The 17,482-nt window shown below is 38.4% G+C and overlaps 1 protein-coding gene across 1 annotated transcript; it reads left to right on the top strand.

Annotated features, from left to right (window-relative positions):
• The first annotated feature begins 463 nt into the window (after window positions 1–463).
• On the top strand, window positions 464–16,604 carry LOC149777699 (cholesterol 7-desaturase nvd-like). The gene is made up of 6 exons (XM_089938750.1): window positions 464–811; window positions 1,605–1,793; window positions 9,724–9,902; window positions 10,703–10,948; window positions 15,414–15,587; window positions 16,212–16,604. The coding sequence occupies exons 1-6, from the start codon at window positions 667–669 to the stop codon at window positions 16,377–16,379; spliced, it is 1,101 nt and encodes a 366-aa protein (XP_089794876.1). The 5' UTR covers window positions 464–666; the 3' UTR covers window positions 16,380–16,604.
• Window positions 16,605–17,482: the final 878 nt, after the last annotated feature.

Raw genomic sequence — 17,482 nt, 5'->3', positions numbered from 1 at the left:
TTAACAACCATATGGAGTTAAGTTATTCACACTGTCGTAACACTTAGCAGTGCCGTATAGCAACATTAGAGACTTATGTTAAGTTACTAAAGCTATTTTAAGCTATTTTATTAATAGAATCTCCAACCCATATACATTATTTGACATGAATCCCAAATTTCAGTAATACATTATGTCTCTCGCTGAAGAAGGCTCGTGGTAAATGCATGTGATGTTATACAATTCATGTTTTTATTAGGAAAGAACTTTTAAGTAAAAGTATTACGATTGAAATTTATTCTAAATTGTATTAAAAGTAATTTTTTATTAATTTATATTGACAATAATTTTCCACTAAAATATATGGAGATAAAATTTATATAATTGTGTAATATAACTGTATGCTATTTTATAAAGATCGCACTTTATGACCAGGTGCAGAAAATCTATACAATACATTTCGCTCGTAACTAAATGTCAACAATTGTCAGCACAAAATATACAATACATTTCGCTCGTAACTAAAGGTCAACAATTATCAGCGCAAAATACATTTTGCTCGTAACTAAAAATCAACAACTGTCAGCACAAAATACATTTCGGTCGTATCTAAATGTCATCAATTTAGATTTGGGGGAAGCTGCAGAACGTACAAATTATAATATCAATATTGGATGCGTTGCGCAGATGGTTCACACGATCGCCATGGAAACGTTCAAGGGGCATGTTCTCACTAGACTGAGCGAACGAAAAAACTGTATAAATAACGAATCAGGCTTACGAAGAATTAATTCGTTGCTCCAGTCAGAACAGCTCTGTCTTTTCCTTACAGGTAAGGATCGTCTGTGTTCACAAACTTCTTTAAAGAATGTGTACTTTTTAATATTTGAGACTTTAACGGTAAAGTTCATAATTTCCAACATTTTTGTGAGTTCTTATATTTTATATTATAATATAATGGAATGTTTATTTGTATTTGTGGTATGTATTATTGGAAAGGATGAATTCGCTACCAACTTCACGTTTAGATTTAATTTACAAATAAAAGATTCTTTAAGTAATATTGAGTAATGTTTAGTAACCTATTCCAAATTAGTATCCTATTTTAGCACGATACATTTCTTCAAAATGATCGTTGCATTATTCGCAACTATTGAATTTTATACTCGTTGGATATCATAAAGTTAATCGAGATTTAACTATCTATATTACATTCTAAAAGTTACCAATCAATCTCCACGGTTATTGGTGACACCCTTGTTAGAGAGCCTGAATTCCTTCTCTCTCTCTCTCTCTCTCTCTCTCTCTCTCTCTCTCTCTCTCTCTCTCTGAACATGGGCAAAGACACTTCTTAACTTATGAGTAATTCCTTCTCATAGCAAGAGATGAGAAGAAGGTTATGATACAAACCGTATCATAACATTATAACTGTCCGATCAACTGAACACGTGTTTGCAAACACTCTTATTTACTATACGCCATTTGGAAATCTTTGGTTATGTTATGTCTAGCCTTTGTTGTCATACAAATGTTCTCAACTGTTTATGGTACCTTTATGAACCAAGTATTGTAATTTATTAACCGAGTATTGTAATTTATTACCCAAGTATTGTAATTTATTTCAGGACTAAACTTGGCAGTCTTCAGGGATGAAAAAGGCGAGGCGCACGTGCTGGATGCTTACTGTCCCCACATGGGGGCTAACCTGTCCGTAGGGGGACGAGTTGTCGGGGATTGCCTTGAGTGTCCCTTCCACGGCTGGAGGTTTAGGGGACACGACGGAAAGTGCACGTACATTCCGTATGCTGATAACAGTAAGGATATATAGTGGGGGTGGGCGTGTCGTACGAAATGATGTGTCCATGAAGCTTAAACTAATAATTTTTGTATTTCCCTGCCATGCCGGACACGTTATTTTTCTTTTTGTTTTTTGTTCTATCATTGAAATGATTGGTTTATTTAAATGCGTCTCAAGACCATCCCATTAAGAAGAACAAGAACGAAAAAATGCTTGCTGAGTTTTGGTATATTTTTTCGAGCGGGAATGGGGACAACTGCAGAAGGCAACGATCGCCTAGGGCGTCGTTTTGTCCAGCGCAAACTTGCGATGACCCTGATCTGAAATATTTGTATTTGTCAATACTTGAACTCGAGAGATTTGCGTTGTAAAATTTGTCAGTGGGTGCTGAATGTATGTTTACATTAAGCCATCACCTATTATGAATGGACCAATAAACAGCACCTTCACTCTCAACATGTGTTCGAACAATGCGTGGAAGTACAGGTTAGCTTTACGGTCTGGCGGCAAAATCTCATAAAATCTAATTAATTTTACTGGGGAAATGGTGAGAAACATTTTAATTTTTTTTATTTAAAAAAACCGCAAATCAACACACGTGCTTAGCATACATTGTTAGCAATTATCACAGTGCGCAAACTTATCGAACAATTCTCATGGGCACTTATGTTGAATCATCAATATAATAGAATATGTAATTCGAGATTCTAGCTGTTTGTCCTCCTGTCTCCAAATTTATTTTATCAATTAAAGGAATAATTGCCTAAGATCATCAGTAAGTGGTTGGTGTTTGCTTCATTATCAACAAAGAGCGCTTAATGTCATGCAAGATTTGATGTCACTAAAGAACAATAAATCTTAAATACAACCGCGACAATATTCCTCCTCTTGCTTACTTTGGGGATTGGAAGTTTAAACTCTCTCTCTCTCTCTCTCTCTCTCTCTCTCTCTGTATATATATATATATATATATATATATATATATATATATATATATATATATAACAGGTAAATATATGTAGATGTATTTTGATTGAACCTTTATTTCTAGTGTAAAAAAACACGATATTTTAAGGAAGGTGCTTACGGTTAATGCAAAATGATCCATTGTGTACATGCCTCGTAATGAACCATTTCGTATTTACAAAAAAAGAAGCGTTCTACCTGTCAGAAATGGCTGGAAATGAATGTATGATTCTATAAAGAAATGGAATTGAGATTTGAAATTTATAAGATAAAATATCTCCGAAGTTCTTGATGATAATGATATCGTATAGGGAGGGGAGCTTATTCAATAGCTATTGTTTATTATCTCCCCTGTGAGGAGGGCCACATTTGTTACGGCGAATTACTCTGTCTTTACAGGTATAAAGTATAAGGATTTGACCAAATCCGCAAGTCACTGCAAGAAAATGTCCTAAACTTGATGACTGAGTGAAGGATAACATGATAGCATGATGGATAAAGACCGAGCTTTCACCTCTACTAAATGAGGGATCGCTTAAACAACAACTCCCGTATTGTCAGTTGTTTTGCTTTAAATCTTTACAATAATTCTCCAAATTTTATCAATCGTTCCCGTTGATGGAACTTTGGATTCTGGTATACGAGTGTCATGTTAAAGTCCGAGTCCTTTGTTGACGAGTTGTATGGATTCCTGATTCGGAAGTGTGAAAGTATCTACCGCGAAAGGTCTTGGGGCAAATTTCTTATGCGTTTGTTCCATGATTCTCTACCGTAGTCTTTAAATCTTCTAGCGACATCTTTTGGATTTCATGAGTTGCCTCCCTTAATATGTAATGCAAACTAACCAATAGCGTGTAATAGCGGTACTTTGTACATCAGCCGAAAATGCTGGAGACAACTGACCTCAAATGGATACTTTGTAAGTTTAATGTCTAAAGTATGAATCCAGAGAGAAGCTATTAAAGTAGAAAGGATGTATTGGTGCCAACACGGTTCGGCAGTTGAAAATTGCATATTTATGAATCCATTCAGGTTGTATGTTCTCCTTGTCTCGATCATGTAGGAACAGTATTCAAATTTGAACAACTATGTTTTGATTCGGTGCAGTGGTTTATCGCCGCATTCAATAAAATTCACAAAACTGAAACACTGAAATATATGAATCGATCTATGTAGATAGGTTAATATATGGGAACCTTGATTAGCGAAGATGATCAATGGGCAGATCAGAGAACCAAACTCAAAAGCCCACTACATATATCATAGCTCTGGCATTGAAAATGACAAAAACCGACTATTAGATTTCCACCTACATTACTTCAAATATTTAGATTTTTGTGGAACTATTAACCATCAATTTGAAACCAACGTGTACACGTAAAGACTGCCCAATCACATTCCAAAGTTTGAAGTCTAAATGTAATCAGACATACAATACATTACTAAAGACAGACAAACAGGCAGGAGGACATAATCCCCACCTTTCTAAAAGATGCATGAGGATAAAATCTATCAGTTATGCCCGTCACCCCTACCGGGGTATCGGCCGCCCAAAAGTAAGCCAGTGACTTCTGTTCTGTGCCTTCCCCTCGAATTGACTCCAGGTGTGATCCAGCTTAGTGATGTCCGCCTCAAGGTCACGTCGCCAGGTGTTTCTTGGTCGGCCCCTTCTCCGCTTGCTTTGAGGGTTCCACCTCAATGCCTGTCTGGTAATATTGGTTGGTGGCTTACTTAGGGTGTGTCCTATCCAACCCCACCTTCTCTTCTTGATATCGTGTTCTACCGGAAGCTGAGAGGTTCTCTGCCACAGGTTGGCGTTGCTGATGGTGTCTGGCCAGCCGATCTGGAGAATACTTCCTAGGCAGTTGTTGATGAAGATCTGAACTCTCTTTACGGTCGACTTGGTGGTTCTCCAGGTCTCTGCTCCAAACAGTAGGAGTGACTTCACATTGGAGTTGAACAGGATGATCTTGGTAGTCAAGGAAATTTATTTAGGAGCTGAAGATGTTCTTCAGCTGTATAAACGCTGATCTCACTTTTCCGATCCTTGCCTTGACGTCTGCGTCTGTGCCATCCTACTGGTTGATAATGCTGCCCAGGTACGTAAAGGACTCCACCACTTCCAGGGGACTTCCATGCAGAGTTACTGAGTTGTTACGGACAAAATTGATCTTGAGGATCTTGGTCTTGTCTTTGTGGATGTTGAAGCCAACCTGTGCATGTGTGGCTCCTAGTACGTCGGTCTTGTCCTACATTTGCTGCTGACTCTGGGACAAGAGCGCTAGATCATCGGCAAAGTCCAGGTCCTCAAGTTGACTCCACAATGTCCACTGGATCCCATTTCTCCGCCCACTGGTGGATGTCTTCATAATCCAGTCGATGGCAAGAAGGAAGAGAAACGGCGGCAGAAAGCAGCCTTGCCTCACGCCAGTCTACACTAAGACGCTGTCTGTGTGTTGTCCTACATGAATGACTATGCAGGACATTCCGTTGTAAGCGTTTTTGATCAGGTTCACCAGCTTGGTTGGCATGCTGTAGTGGCGAAGAGGTTTCCAGAGTGTCTCTCGGTCCATGCTGTCGAATGGCTTTTCATAATCGACAAAGTTGTTGTAGAGCGAAGAATTCCACTTCAATGATTGCTCGACTATGATGCGAAGTGTCGCTATTTGGTCCTTACACGATCTGTTCTGCCGGAAGTCCGCTTGCTCGTCTCGTAACTGGGTCGACGGCCTCCTTCATCCTCTCCAAGAGGACCCGGTTGAAGACATTCCCGGTTACTGGCAGGAGCATGATTCCTCTGTAGTTGGAAAAATTGCTGAGGTCGCCTTTCTTGGGGATCTTAATGAGGTATCCCTCCTTCCAGTCAGTCAGCATTTCTTCTTCCTCCTAGATCTTCTCAAAGAGGGGGTATAGCATTTCCACTGAAGCCTGTAGGTCTACTCTGAGGGCTTCTGCTAGGATGTCATCAGGTCCAGCTGCCTCGCTGTTCTTCAGCTGGGTGATGGCTTTCCTGGTCTCGTCTTTGATGGGATTGTCACAGCTTATGAGGAGATCTGAGTTGGCTGGGTGGATTTCTGGGGGATTTAGTGGTGCTGGCCTGTTCAACAATTCTTCAAAATGTTCTGCCCATCTATTCATTTGGTGTTCTGTACTTGCTATGGACTTTCCCTGCTTGTCCTTTACGGGTCTCTCTGTTTTGCTGTACTTGCCAGACAGCTTCTTGGTAATGTCGTACAGCTTCTTCATGTTTTTACTTCCGGCCGCTTCTTCTGCCTCTGCTGCCAGTCCTTCAACGTAGTTTCTCTTGTCTATCTTGATGCTTCTGTTCACTTCTCTGTGGGCGTCAGTGTACATACTCTTTTTGTACCTTTACTTTTGTAGTTCTTATCCCGACTGAAATCCATTCTTTCTGCTGGTGCTTCATGGGGCCTAGTACTTCTTGGTATGATGATTTTATAGCCTCCTTAACGTTCTGTCATGTGTTGTTCACATTGTCTTCCTCATCTTCGAAAAGCTCTTGTAGCACTTGGCACTTGTTGTTAAGCATCAGTCTGTATTCTTCTTTAGTTTTTGCATCTTTGAAAGGCTGATGTTTTACTTTGCTTTCTTCTCTTTTGTGCCCATCCAGTTCTTCTTCAGTTTAAGATTCAGCCTTGGGACAAATAAGTGGTGGCCAAATGCCACATATGCTCCCCTCTTCACCCTCACATCTTGCAGGGATCTTCTGAACTTCTTTGCTATGCAGATGTGGTCAATCTGATTTTCTGTCACATGGTCTGGTGATATCTATGTGTTCTCGTGGATTCTCTTGTGGGGAAAGATGGTACCCTCGATGACCAGGTTATTCAGTGCACAAATGTCTGCGAATTTATCTCCATTCTCGTTCATCTCACCCAGGCCGTGGATCCCATGGCTTGTTCGTAATCTGTGTTGTTTGACCCAGTTTTAGCATTGAAATCACCCATGAGGATGTTGATGTCTTTGTCTGGGAAGTTCTCTATTACGTTCTGTAGTCTGTTGTAAAACAGGTCCTTATCTTTTTCTTCGCCGTCATTTGCTGGAGCGTAGCACTGTATGAAGTTCATCTTTTTTCTCTCCTTCTTGGCCCTAAACGTTGCCGTGAAGATTCTGGGCTCGTGTGGTTCCCATCCTATCAGTGCATTATATGTTTGCTTCGAACGCATGAGCCCCACCCCCTGTGTATGAGGCGCGTCATCTTCCTCATGTCCTGAATACAGTAGCATCTCTTCTGTAACCAGTCTTCTTTGCCCAGATGGAGTCCATCTTGTCTCGCTAATGCCCAGTATGGATTGGTGGTAATTTCTCATTTCTGCTGCTACCTGTGCTGTTTTTCCTGCCTGATACATTGTCCTCACGTTCCATGTTGCGATGTTAATTCTCCTGTTTTATAGAAGAGTGGTGTGCTTAATGGCGTCCGCGGACTTTCACCACACAGCGTCATAATTCCTCCAGAAGAAGACAGTTCCACCCTCAGGCTTTCAGTTTCTGGTGCGCACAACGTCGGATAGTGTATAATGGTTTTCTTCTTCCCTCTGTGTGGTTAGTATATTATGGCTTTTTCCTCTTCCCTCTTTGAGGATAGTGTATATTGGGTTATTTATTTCTTCTTCCCTCTGCGTGGATTGTAGATATGTGGTTTATTTTTTTTACATCTCACCTCCGTGTGGATAGTAGGTATGGGATTTGTATTCTTCCTCTTCCATGTGTAGATAGTATATTTGGGGTTTGTATTATCTCCCTTCTGTGTTGATAGTATATTTGGGGTTTGTTTTTTCCTCTTCCCTGTGTGTGTGTGTGTATGTGTGTGTGTGTGTGTGTGCGTGTGTTCGCGTACGTTGTGTAGATCGTATATTTGGTTGTTTTTTTCTTCTTCCTCCCGAGTGTGGATAGTATATTTGGGGTTTGTATCCGCTAGCGACGTCGTGTGGATAGTATATTTGGGGTTTGTATGCGTTAGCGACGTTGTGTGGATAGTATATTTGGGGGTTTTATGAGTTAGCGACGTTGTGTGGATAGAATATTTGGGGTTTGTACGCGTTCGCGTACGTTTGTATGGATAGTATATTTGAGGTTTGTATGCATTCGCGTACGTTTGTATGGATAGTATATTTGGGGTTTGTATGCGTTCGCGTCCGTTTGTGTGGATAGTATATTTGGGGTTTGTACGCGTTAGCGACGTTGTGTGGATAGTATATTTGGGGTTTGTATGCGTTCGCGTACGTTTGTATGGATAGTATATTTTGGGGTGTGTATGCGTTTGCGTACGTTTGTGTGGATAGTATATTTAGGGTTTGTATGCGTTCGCGTACGTTTGTGTGGATAGTATATTTGGGGTTTGTACGCGTTAGCGACGTTGTGTGGATAGTATATTTGGGGTTTGTATGCGTTCGCGTACGTTTGTATGGATAGTATATCTGGGGTTTGTATGCGTTTGCATCATTACATTTATGCAAATTTTTGAACACCCCAGCAAGATTTCAGGTCTTGGTAATGCTTTATATATAAATCTCACGCTTGTACTAGTGTATGTATGTCTCTGTCTCTGTTGTGTTTGACCCTCTACCATCATTGTCCCTAGACAGTCCCACCATGTTCAATTCCCCTTGACGCTATACAGACCCACCATGTTCAATTTCCATAAGTTAAATTCCCCTTGAGGCTAGAGTTGCCCAAGACTTTCCCATGTTAAATTCCCTTGAGGCTATATCCCCCCAGGGGTTTCCGTAATGTTAAATTTCCCATTGTCCCTAGACAGTCCCACGATCTATTCCCCATGTTCAATTTCCCCTTGTCGCTAAACAGGTCCACGATTTATTCCCATGTTCAATTTCCCTTGTCGCTCAACAGGCCCACAATCTATTCCCCCCAATGTGAATTTCCCATTGTCGCTAAAGTGGCCCAGGGGTTTTCTCCATGTTAAATTCCCCCTGTCGCTAGAGTGGCCCAGGGTTTTTCTCCATGTTAAATTTACATAGACCCTATACAGGCCCAGGGGTTTTTGTCCATGTTAAATTTACGTAGACCCTATACAGTCCCAGGGGTTTTTGTCCATGTTAATTCCCATAGACCCTATAGTGTCCCAGAGGTTTTGTCCATGTTAAATTTACATAGACCCTATAGTGTCCCAGGGGTGTTTTTAATGGTAGGTCCCATAGACCATATAGTGTCCCACTTCACTACTAGCTTCCTTGTATATTTTGACCTGACTTCTATTTCTTCTTTATCTTTCTCCTTGGTCAAAATAATCCTGTATATACAGGCAGATTTCCACAAAACACATTTCTTCGTCTGAGATGTGTGGGTCTTCGATATTCTTAATGTTTACATGGAGTCACGAGTTTGTACGGTAACAGCCGCAGTTATTCGAATGTGTAAGCATAATTTCTTTGCGCTATTTACTGCCCAAAAAACCGACACCGCCGTTTCTTACATCTGGAAATTTGACTAGATTGTCAATGCCGGTCCAAATGTTTTACATGCACTTTATGGTGCAGAAAGTATTGCTTTTTCAATGAGAACTCTCCAATGAGCTCCAGGAAATGTATAGTTTTCGTATTATAAAGTAGTTCTTTTTTAAGTATAAGGAATAAACTTTGCATCTTGCTAAAGAGAATCGATGTACCCTCGACCTCACTTGGAGAGTTGTCATTTTCTTCCTCTTGTCTCTAGAATGTGACGGAAAAGACTGAGGCTGCTCCGATTGAAGATGAGCTAATTCAGTGAATAATGCAATTGAGGGAAAAACTTCCTATTTTGCAGATGCACAGACCTGGGTATTGCAAAGACGAAGTCGCGTAGTTGAAGAAGAAAAAAAATCAGTGAACGGTGGAGCTAGCAAAAAAAATTATCTTTTTCCCATTATCGATAAAAAGATACAAAGCAAAATGAAGATAGATAGATAGATAGATAGATCGATAGATCGATAGATAGATAGATAACATATACGATATCCTCTCTAGTTCCAGACATAGCGAAGGTGAAGTCCTGGCCTTCAGTGGAGATAAATGGCTGGATTTACATGTGGCACCACGCAGAGGGTATTGACCCCAACTGGACCCCACCAGAGATACAGGAAATTACCAATGGCAACTGGACTTATAGGGGTCGAACTGAACATATCATAAATTGTCACATAGAGGTATCACAGAGACTAGATGCTTTTTTTTAAAAATTTGTTTTATTTATTTATTCCGGTGCATCTCAGTGATACAATGTATGTATGTATGTCTGTATGTATGTATGTATGTATGTATGTATGTATGTATGTTTGTATGTATGTGCGTCTGGGTGTGCATGCATGCATATGTGTTTATGAATGTATGTGCATGTTTTATGCATGTATGTACTGATTGATTGATTGATTGATTGATTGATATCCATGCCTTTCAAAACTCATGTTTATGTGAACATCCGTCAATTGGAAATACAGACTAGGGTCATTATAACAAATTATCATTTTGCCTGTACAAGACAGATTGATGTTATGTCGTTCCTCACTCAGGGGCTATTACTGCGGGGTTGGGGGGGGGGGGCGGTATATTGTGAGGCATTGAACATAGGATGAATCACAATAAAATTTAGTTTTTCTTTACTTTTCACCAAATCAGGCTATTTTCTATCGATGTAACAAAATGAATTCCTGTTTTTATTCCCATGACCCCATCCACTCAGTTTTGCTGTAGTTTACTAGCAGTTTTGAAAAACATTACAATACATGTGGCTGCTTGCATGCTTTACACCTTTTGAGATCTAATGTTCAGTTAAAGGTTGCATAATTTGCTATCCAATATCATGATTTCTTCCGTGTTCTTTGTCCTTAAAATCAACTCACAACATCTGAGCCGTCGAAGCGGCTGGTTAAGTGAACTTGCAATTCAATCCACCCCCACCCCCAAAGAAACAGTCAAGAGAGATTTGGAATCTTTCATGCTTTTTCAGGAAGTCCCAGAGAATGGAGCGGACGTGGTACATTTACGGCACGTGCACGAACCAAGCATTGCAGCTGGAATTGATCTCAGCAAGATGTGGAATATGTTATGGAGTTTCTCCCATCACGCATGGAACGCCAGCTGGGAGCCACACACAGCACCAGAAGAGCACATCAGCACTCTTAGCCTATCCCATAGTATGAAATTCTTCGGCAAAAGTCTGGCACCCCTGGATTTGAATGTTTCCGCTCGACAGGTAAGAAGCAGATGGTCAACACCGTCTTCATATCGGTTAAACATTACAACATTGCAATTAATAATGGCTAACTAACTAATTCCATCGCTTGCCAGGTGAGAATGACTACATAATTGTGTGCGCGCAAACAGCTGTTTGAAGCAGCACTGACATCTGCGAGATTTTCACAACACAACGTAAAAAATCAGATGGTCATAAGTTTCTCACCCTGTATCTCGAAATTGTGTGATGTACACCGAGAAGTTTTGATGGCAGTTAGGCTTTTGGTAATAGTTGAAATGTAATGTTAATTAGTGGGCGGAACTATGTCCACTCTAGTCTCCCATCATATCATTTTGAATTACAATTCATCAAAAAAATTTCCACATAACGTCACATAATGAGAACTGCATTGCCAACTGTGTCATACTTTAAACGGTAACGTCTTTGAGTAACGCGTGATTTTTGCAGTTGTATTTTCCAGGAGTAAAATTCTTTGAATAATACAGCATGCTAATCCTTTAAATAATATAGCATGCTAATCCTTTGAATAATATAACATGCTAATCCTTCGAATAATACAGATACTAATCCTTCGAATAACATCCTAATCCATTGAATAATACAGCATGATAATCCTTTGAATAATGCAGCATGCTAATCTTTGAATAATAGAGCATGCTAATCCTTTAAATAATACAGATACTAATCCTTCGAATAACATCCTAATCCTTTGAATAATACAGCATGATAATCCTTTGAATAATGCAGCATGCTAATCTTTGAATAACACAGCATGCTAATCCTTCGAATAATACAAAATGGCAATCCTTCGAATAATACAGATAGTAATCCATCGAATAACATCATAATCCTCTGTATTATACAGCAGGACAATCCTTTGAATAATACAGCATGCTAATCCTTTCAATAATACAGCATAGTAATTCTTCGAATAGCATGATACTTCTTTCAATAATATAGTATTCTAATCCTTGGAATAATAAAGCATGGTAATTATTTTGAATAACATGCTAATCTTTGAAAAATATAAAATGCTAATCTTCTGAATAATACGACATGTTAATTCTTTGAATAATACAGCATGATCATCCTTTCAAAAATATAAAATGCTAATCTTCTGAATAATACGACATGTTAATTCTTTGAATAATACAGCATGATCATCCTTTCAAAAAAATAACATGCTAATCCTTCGAATAACATTCTAATCCTGTGAATAATACAGCATGCTAACCTTCCAATAATATAGCATTATAATCCTTCCAGTAATACAGTATGTTAATCCTCTGAATAATACAGCATGCTAATCATTTGAATAATGCAGGATGCTAATGCTTTCAATAATACAGCATGCTAACACATTGAACATGATAATCCTTGGAATAATACAGCATACTAATCCTTCCAATAATACAGTATGTTAATCCTTCAAATAATACATCATTATAACCCATTGAATAATACAGGATGCTAATCGTTTGAATAATACAGCATGTTAATTCCTTCAACAATACATCATGCTAATCCTTTCAATAATACTGCATACTAATCCTACAAATAACAGGCTAATCTTTTGAATAATACAGCATGCTAATCCTTTCAATAATACGGGTACCAGGTTCGAACTGTAAGCAATGGCAAAACTCTTAAGACTGCAGTCAGCATTTGTTTTTATTATCAATCCAAAACTGTACAATATATAGAAAATTACACATGTTTAAGTTATTCATTCTAGATATAACATTCCACATAAAATAATTATATATTTGTAAAACTTACCAACTTCATATACTTTTGGAATTTCTTTCTTTTAGAATATAATGTAAATAATTAGATATGGACTTAACTAAAGACAGTCAAATTGCTTTGGATTTCTATATTTCAAACTAATACTAAAATTGTTTTGTACTAAAAACAATTTATTGAATGCTTGACCTTAAATACCGAAATATCACGTTTTATTCCTTAGGTATTTTATTTCTAAATTAATTTTTATGGAGCTTGAAGTTTGTAGAGAAATCTATTTCACAATACTTTAGTACTATCATTAAAAATACATATAAATTCCTAATTAAGTTAAAACAAGCCATCTTACAATATCGATTAAATCTGAGTTTATATACTAAATAAAGAAAACAGCAGGTTTCAAGAGAAAATTGAATTACTGTCCACAATGTCTTTAAACATCAAATAATTACATGAAGTCATTGATATAAACGTCTTTAAAATATGTAATAATTCTATTTCTCATTTACCTGTAAGCGAGGCAAAACTCAGAGATGGCGTTCAAGGAGAGCAGCTTTTGCCAAGGATTTGGGCGGTCATTTTGAGAGTCTTGAGGGTTGCAATGCATATTTTGCTTCATAAAAGTTTAAAGCAGTGGTCTGGGTCTTGTGCTCTGGAGTTCAGAGATGTTACGAGATTGGTGCATAATGCATTCCTTTTCCAAGAATGGTCACGTGACTTCAGAGTTTATGACCTTCCAATTTTTATTTTCCAACCCACAGACGTGAACGTAGAAGAATGTTCTTGTAGCATGTGTGTGTGTGTGTGCTTAACTCAATAATGTAGAATATAGGAGGAATCACTGTAATATATATATATATATATATATATATATATATATATATATATATATATATATATATATATCCAAATCTCGAACGTATTTTTACAACGCTCACCACTACGAATCTGCCTTTATTAAAATTACAATTTTTTTAGTTATAACAATAAAAATTGATCTTGTGAACAATCATACAACATTAAATAGTAACTTAACCAAAAAAATCGATTGAAAGAAATAGTTATACTAATTTGTTTCATTAAGGGTCTCGATCCCATGTTAATTGTAAACAATGTTTCATTACGGGTCTCGACTCCATGCTGATTATAAACAATGTTTCATTAAGGGTCTCGAGCCCATGTTAATTGTAAACAATGTTTCATTAAGGGTCTTGAGCCCATGTTAATTGTAAACAATGTTTCATTACGGGTCTCGAGCCCATGTTAATTGTAAACAATGTTTCATTACGGGTCTCGACTCCATGTTGATTGTAAACAATGTTTCGTTAAGGGTCTCGAGCCCATGTTAATTGTAAACAATGTTTCATTACGGGTCTCGACTCCATGTTGATTGTAAACAATGTTTCATTAAGGGTCTCGAGCCCATGTTAATTGTAAACACTGTTTCGTTAAGTGTCTCGGCCCATTATTAATTGTAAACAATGTTTCATTACGTGTCTCGAGACAATGTTAATTGTAAACAATGTTTAATTTAGGGACTCTAGCCCCATGTTAATTGTATACAACAATGTTTCATTACGTGTCTTTGGCTCATGTTATTTTAAACAATGTTTAATTTAGGGACTCTAGCCCCATGTTAAGTGTAGACAACAATGTTGCATGAAGGACCTCGAGCCCATGTTAACTGTCAACACTGTTTCATTACGTGTATTGGAGTTCTATTAAGGGTCTCAACCCAATGTAAATGTAGCTCGTTCGCTTTCATTATTTTTTACGTAGCCCCAATTTAAATGTAAACAGCAATGTTTCATTATTGGGGCATACAATGTACATTACGAGCACTGGGGTATACAAGGTACAGTACGAGCACTGGGGTATACAAATTGCATTATGAGCAATGGGGTATACTAGGTACATTACAAGCACTGGGGCACACAAGGTACATTACGAGCACTGGGGTATACAAGGTACAGTACGAGCACTGGTGAATACAAATTACATTACGAGCACTGGGGTATACTAGGTACATTACAATCACTGGGGTATACTAAGTACAGTACGAACACCGGGGTATACTAAGTACATTACGAGCACTGGGGTATACTAAGTACAGTACGAACACCGGGGTATACTAAGTACATTACGAGCACTGGGGTATGCAAGGTACATTACGAGCACTGGGGTATACTAGGTACATTACAATCACTGGGGTATACTAGGTACATTACGAACACTGGGTATGCAAGGTACATTACGAACACTGAGGTATACAAGGTATATTACGATCACTGGGATATACAAGGTACATTACAAGTACTGGGGCATACTAAGTACATTACAAGTACTGGGGTACACTAGGTACATTACGAACACTGGGGTATGCTAGGTACATTACGAACATTGGGGTATACTAGGTACATTACGAACAGTGGGGTATACTAGGTACATTACGAACACTGGGGTATGCAAGGTACATTACGAGCACTGGGGTATACTAGGTACATTACGAACACTGGGGTATGCAAGGTACATTACGAACACTGGGGTATGCAAGGTACATTACGAACACTGGGGTATACTAGGTACATTACGAACACTGGGGTATGCAAGGTACATTACGAACACTGGGGTATGCAAGGTACATTACGAACACTGGGGTATACTAGGTACATTACGAGCACAGCTTTATTTCATTTATATTCATATTTTTTCCCAGATCGGTCCTGGTATTGTATATCTGGAGTTTGTGAGTTTATTTGGTAAAGGAGTATTTATTCACAATCTGACGCCAATAGAACCGATGGTTCAAAAAATGGTGCACAACATTTATGTCAGCTGGACCTATCCAACATTTGTAGCCAAGTTCTTCATGCTTGGAGAAGCCATTCAGGTACGCATTCTTTCTTCATGAGCCTGAGTCTGTGCATAATTTTAATTGTATCCGTTATCGTCCTTTATATCGTGTATACCCCCAACACACACACACACACACACACACACACACACACGTTTTATTTTATTTCATGATATGGGCCCAAGTGACTGCCTGGTCTAAGGCGCTCACCTTTACAAATCATTCGCATTTCATATGTGTACGCATGGGTTCGATTCTCGGCTCAGCCAACACAGATATGCAAGAAAGCTTACCAGTAACTTCCCGTGCGTTTGTGATTCTTCCCGGAATCTTCCTGGGTTTTTCATTTTCGAAACATTCTCTCTCTCTCTCTCTCTCTCTCTCTCTCTCTCTCTATTTTCATCTTCGAAACATTCTCTCTCTCTCTCTCTCTCTCTCTCTCTCTCTCTCTCTCTCTGTATTTATAAAATACTAAGTTGCGCCATTCTTTATTTATTTTTAAAATTATCAATATGCATATACCATTTCACGAATAGTTTTAGCTCTCTTTTGATCTGCGTATGTAAACTGCATCCTGTAATTTTACCAAGTCGATCCATGTTCGGTTTTAAGATTGTTTTTCCAAAATTAATGACCAAGTTTATCTCCGTTCTCTCACAGGTTGAGCGAGACATTATGGTATGGAACAATAAGAAGTATATTGACAAACCATTATTTGTCAAATCCAAAGAGGACTCCTTGATCGCAAGGCACAGGAGATGGTATTCCCAGTTCTACTCTGAAAATAGTCCCAGACTAAAATTCCAAAAGGACGCCTTGGATTGGTAGTTGCCATGACAACACATTAGCGCTTTTCTACTCCAAGAGCAGTCAAAGATGTTATTTATTATAACTCCAGGACTATACCTTGGGAAAACAGTTGCCTTAGCAACCCACTGGCATTTTATTGTGCATAGATTGACTCAATTTATGTGTGGATATTTTTTAAAGTATCAGTTTATATTTAGAATTACTGACTAAAATGAAATTGATTAAATCATTCTTTTTCTTTTCCGTACATCATGATTGCGAAACCGAATGACCTCGAATGAGTCTAGGTGATCAGGTGGTCTCACTGTGCGTATAAAGTTACGCTAAGGTAATTGATTACGTACTGGTAATTTCGTCAGAGAAAAACCAAAACTTCGAATAAAATAGAATGGTAAGACGTTATGCTCAGACAGTCACCTAAACGTTGTCTTTAAAACTTTTCATGCCACCTTCGGACGACAGTTTTATCAGTCATATTAAAATAAGGCCCTATCTTTAAACCTTAAAACGAGCTGCATTTTAAATTCTTAAACAGTCGAATTGTAGTCGCGTTCACCCAGACATTTATATGGCTAATAGTTCTCTGCTCCAAACGAGAATCAGGTTAAAGTCTCTGCAAATGAGTTATCTTCTTTAGCTTTCTGGTTTTGCTAACAATATAGTGTGTTTACACTCTTTGTGCACAGACAAATAAGTCTTAATATTTCTGCTATGTTACTAAGGAGTGGTCAAATGTATTGGTGATACTACGTATAAAACGTCCATTTTTTCTATTCCCACGAATGTCTCATTCCAACAGTTGGCAAGATTTTCGTGTGGAAGCGAAAACCTTCATACGTCTACTACTAAGTGTGTGGTCCTTAACATAAACTAAAATATATATGTGTGTATTCAGTGGTCTGGGTCTTTCATAACTATCCATGTTAATAACATGTTGGCTTTACTGCGTTTGAGCAAGCCTCGTTTGGGCGTTACATTCAGTAGTATAGACTTTTACCAGACCCTTGCTTGGTTGAGACATCTCGGAACCTGGTTAAAGGAGATTTGTCGAATGGAGGATCATATCTGAATGATCTATTGAATAGAACCAAATGATCTATCGGATAGATCCGGATGATCTA

Source organism: Sinohyriopsis cumingii, chromosome 17, assembly GCF_028554795.1.
Source record: "Sinohyriopsis cumingii isolate HCF-2022 chromosome 17, ASM2855479v2, whole genome shotgun sequence".
Taxonomy (NCBI): Eukaryota; Metazoa; Mollusca; class Bivalvia; order Unionida; family Unionidae; genus Sinohyriopsis; species Sinohyriopsis cumingii.
The sequence above is the reverse complement of the archived record's forward strand: the minus strand, read 5'-3'. Positions and strand labels throughout refer to the sequence as shown.

Excerpts from the sequence above, each read along its gene's own strand:
- LOC149777699 (XM_089938750.1), top strand. The coding sequence starts at position 667 with ATGGTTCACACGATCGCCATGGAAACGTTCAAGGGGCATGTTCTCACT. Across the intron at positions 1,794-9,723 it reads CATTCCGTATGCTGATAACA|TTCCAGACATAGCGAAGGTG; the intron begins GTAAGGATATAT and ends TATCCTCTCTAG. Across the intron at positions 10,949-15,413 it reads TGAATGTTTCCGCTCGACAG|ATCGGTCCTGGTATTGTATA; the intron begins GTAAGAAGCAGA and ends ATTTTTTCCCAG.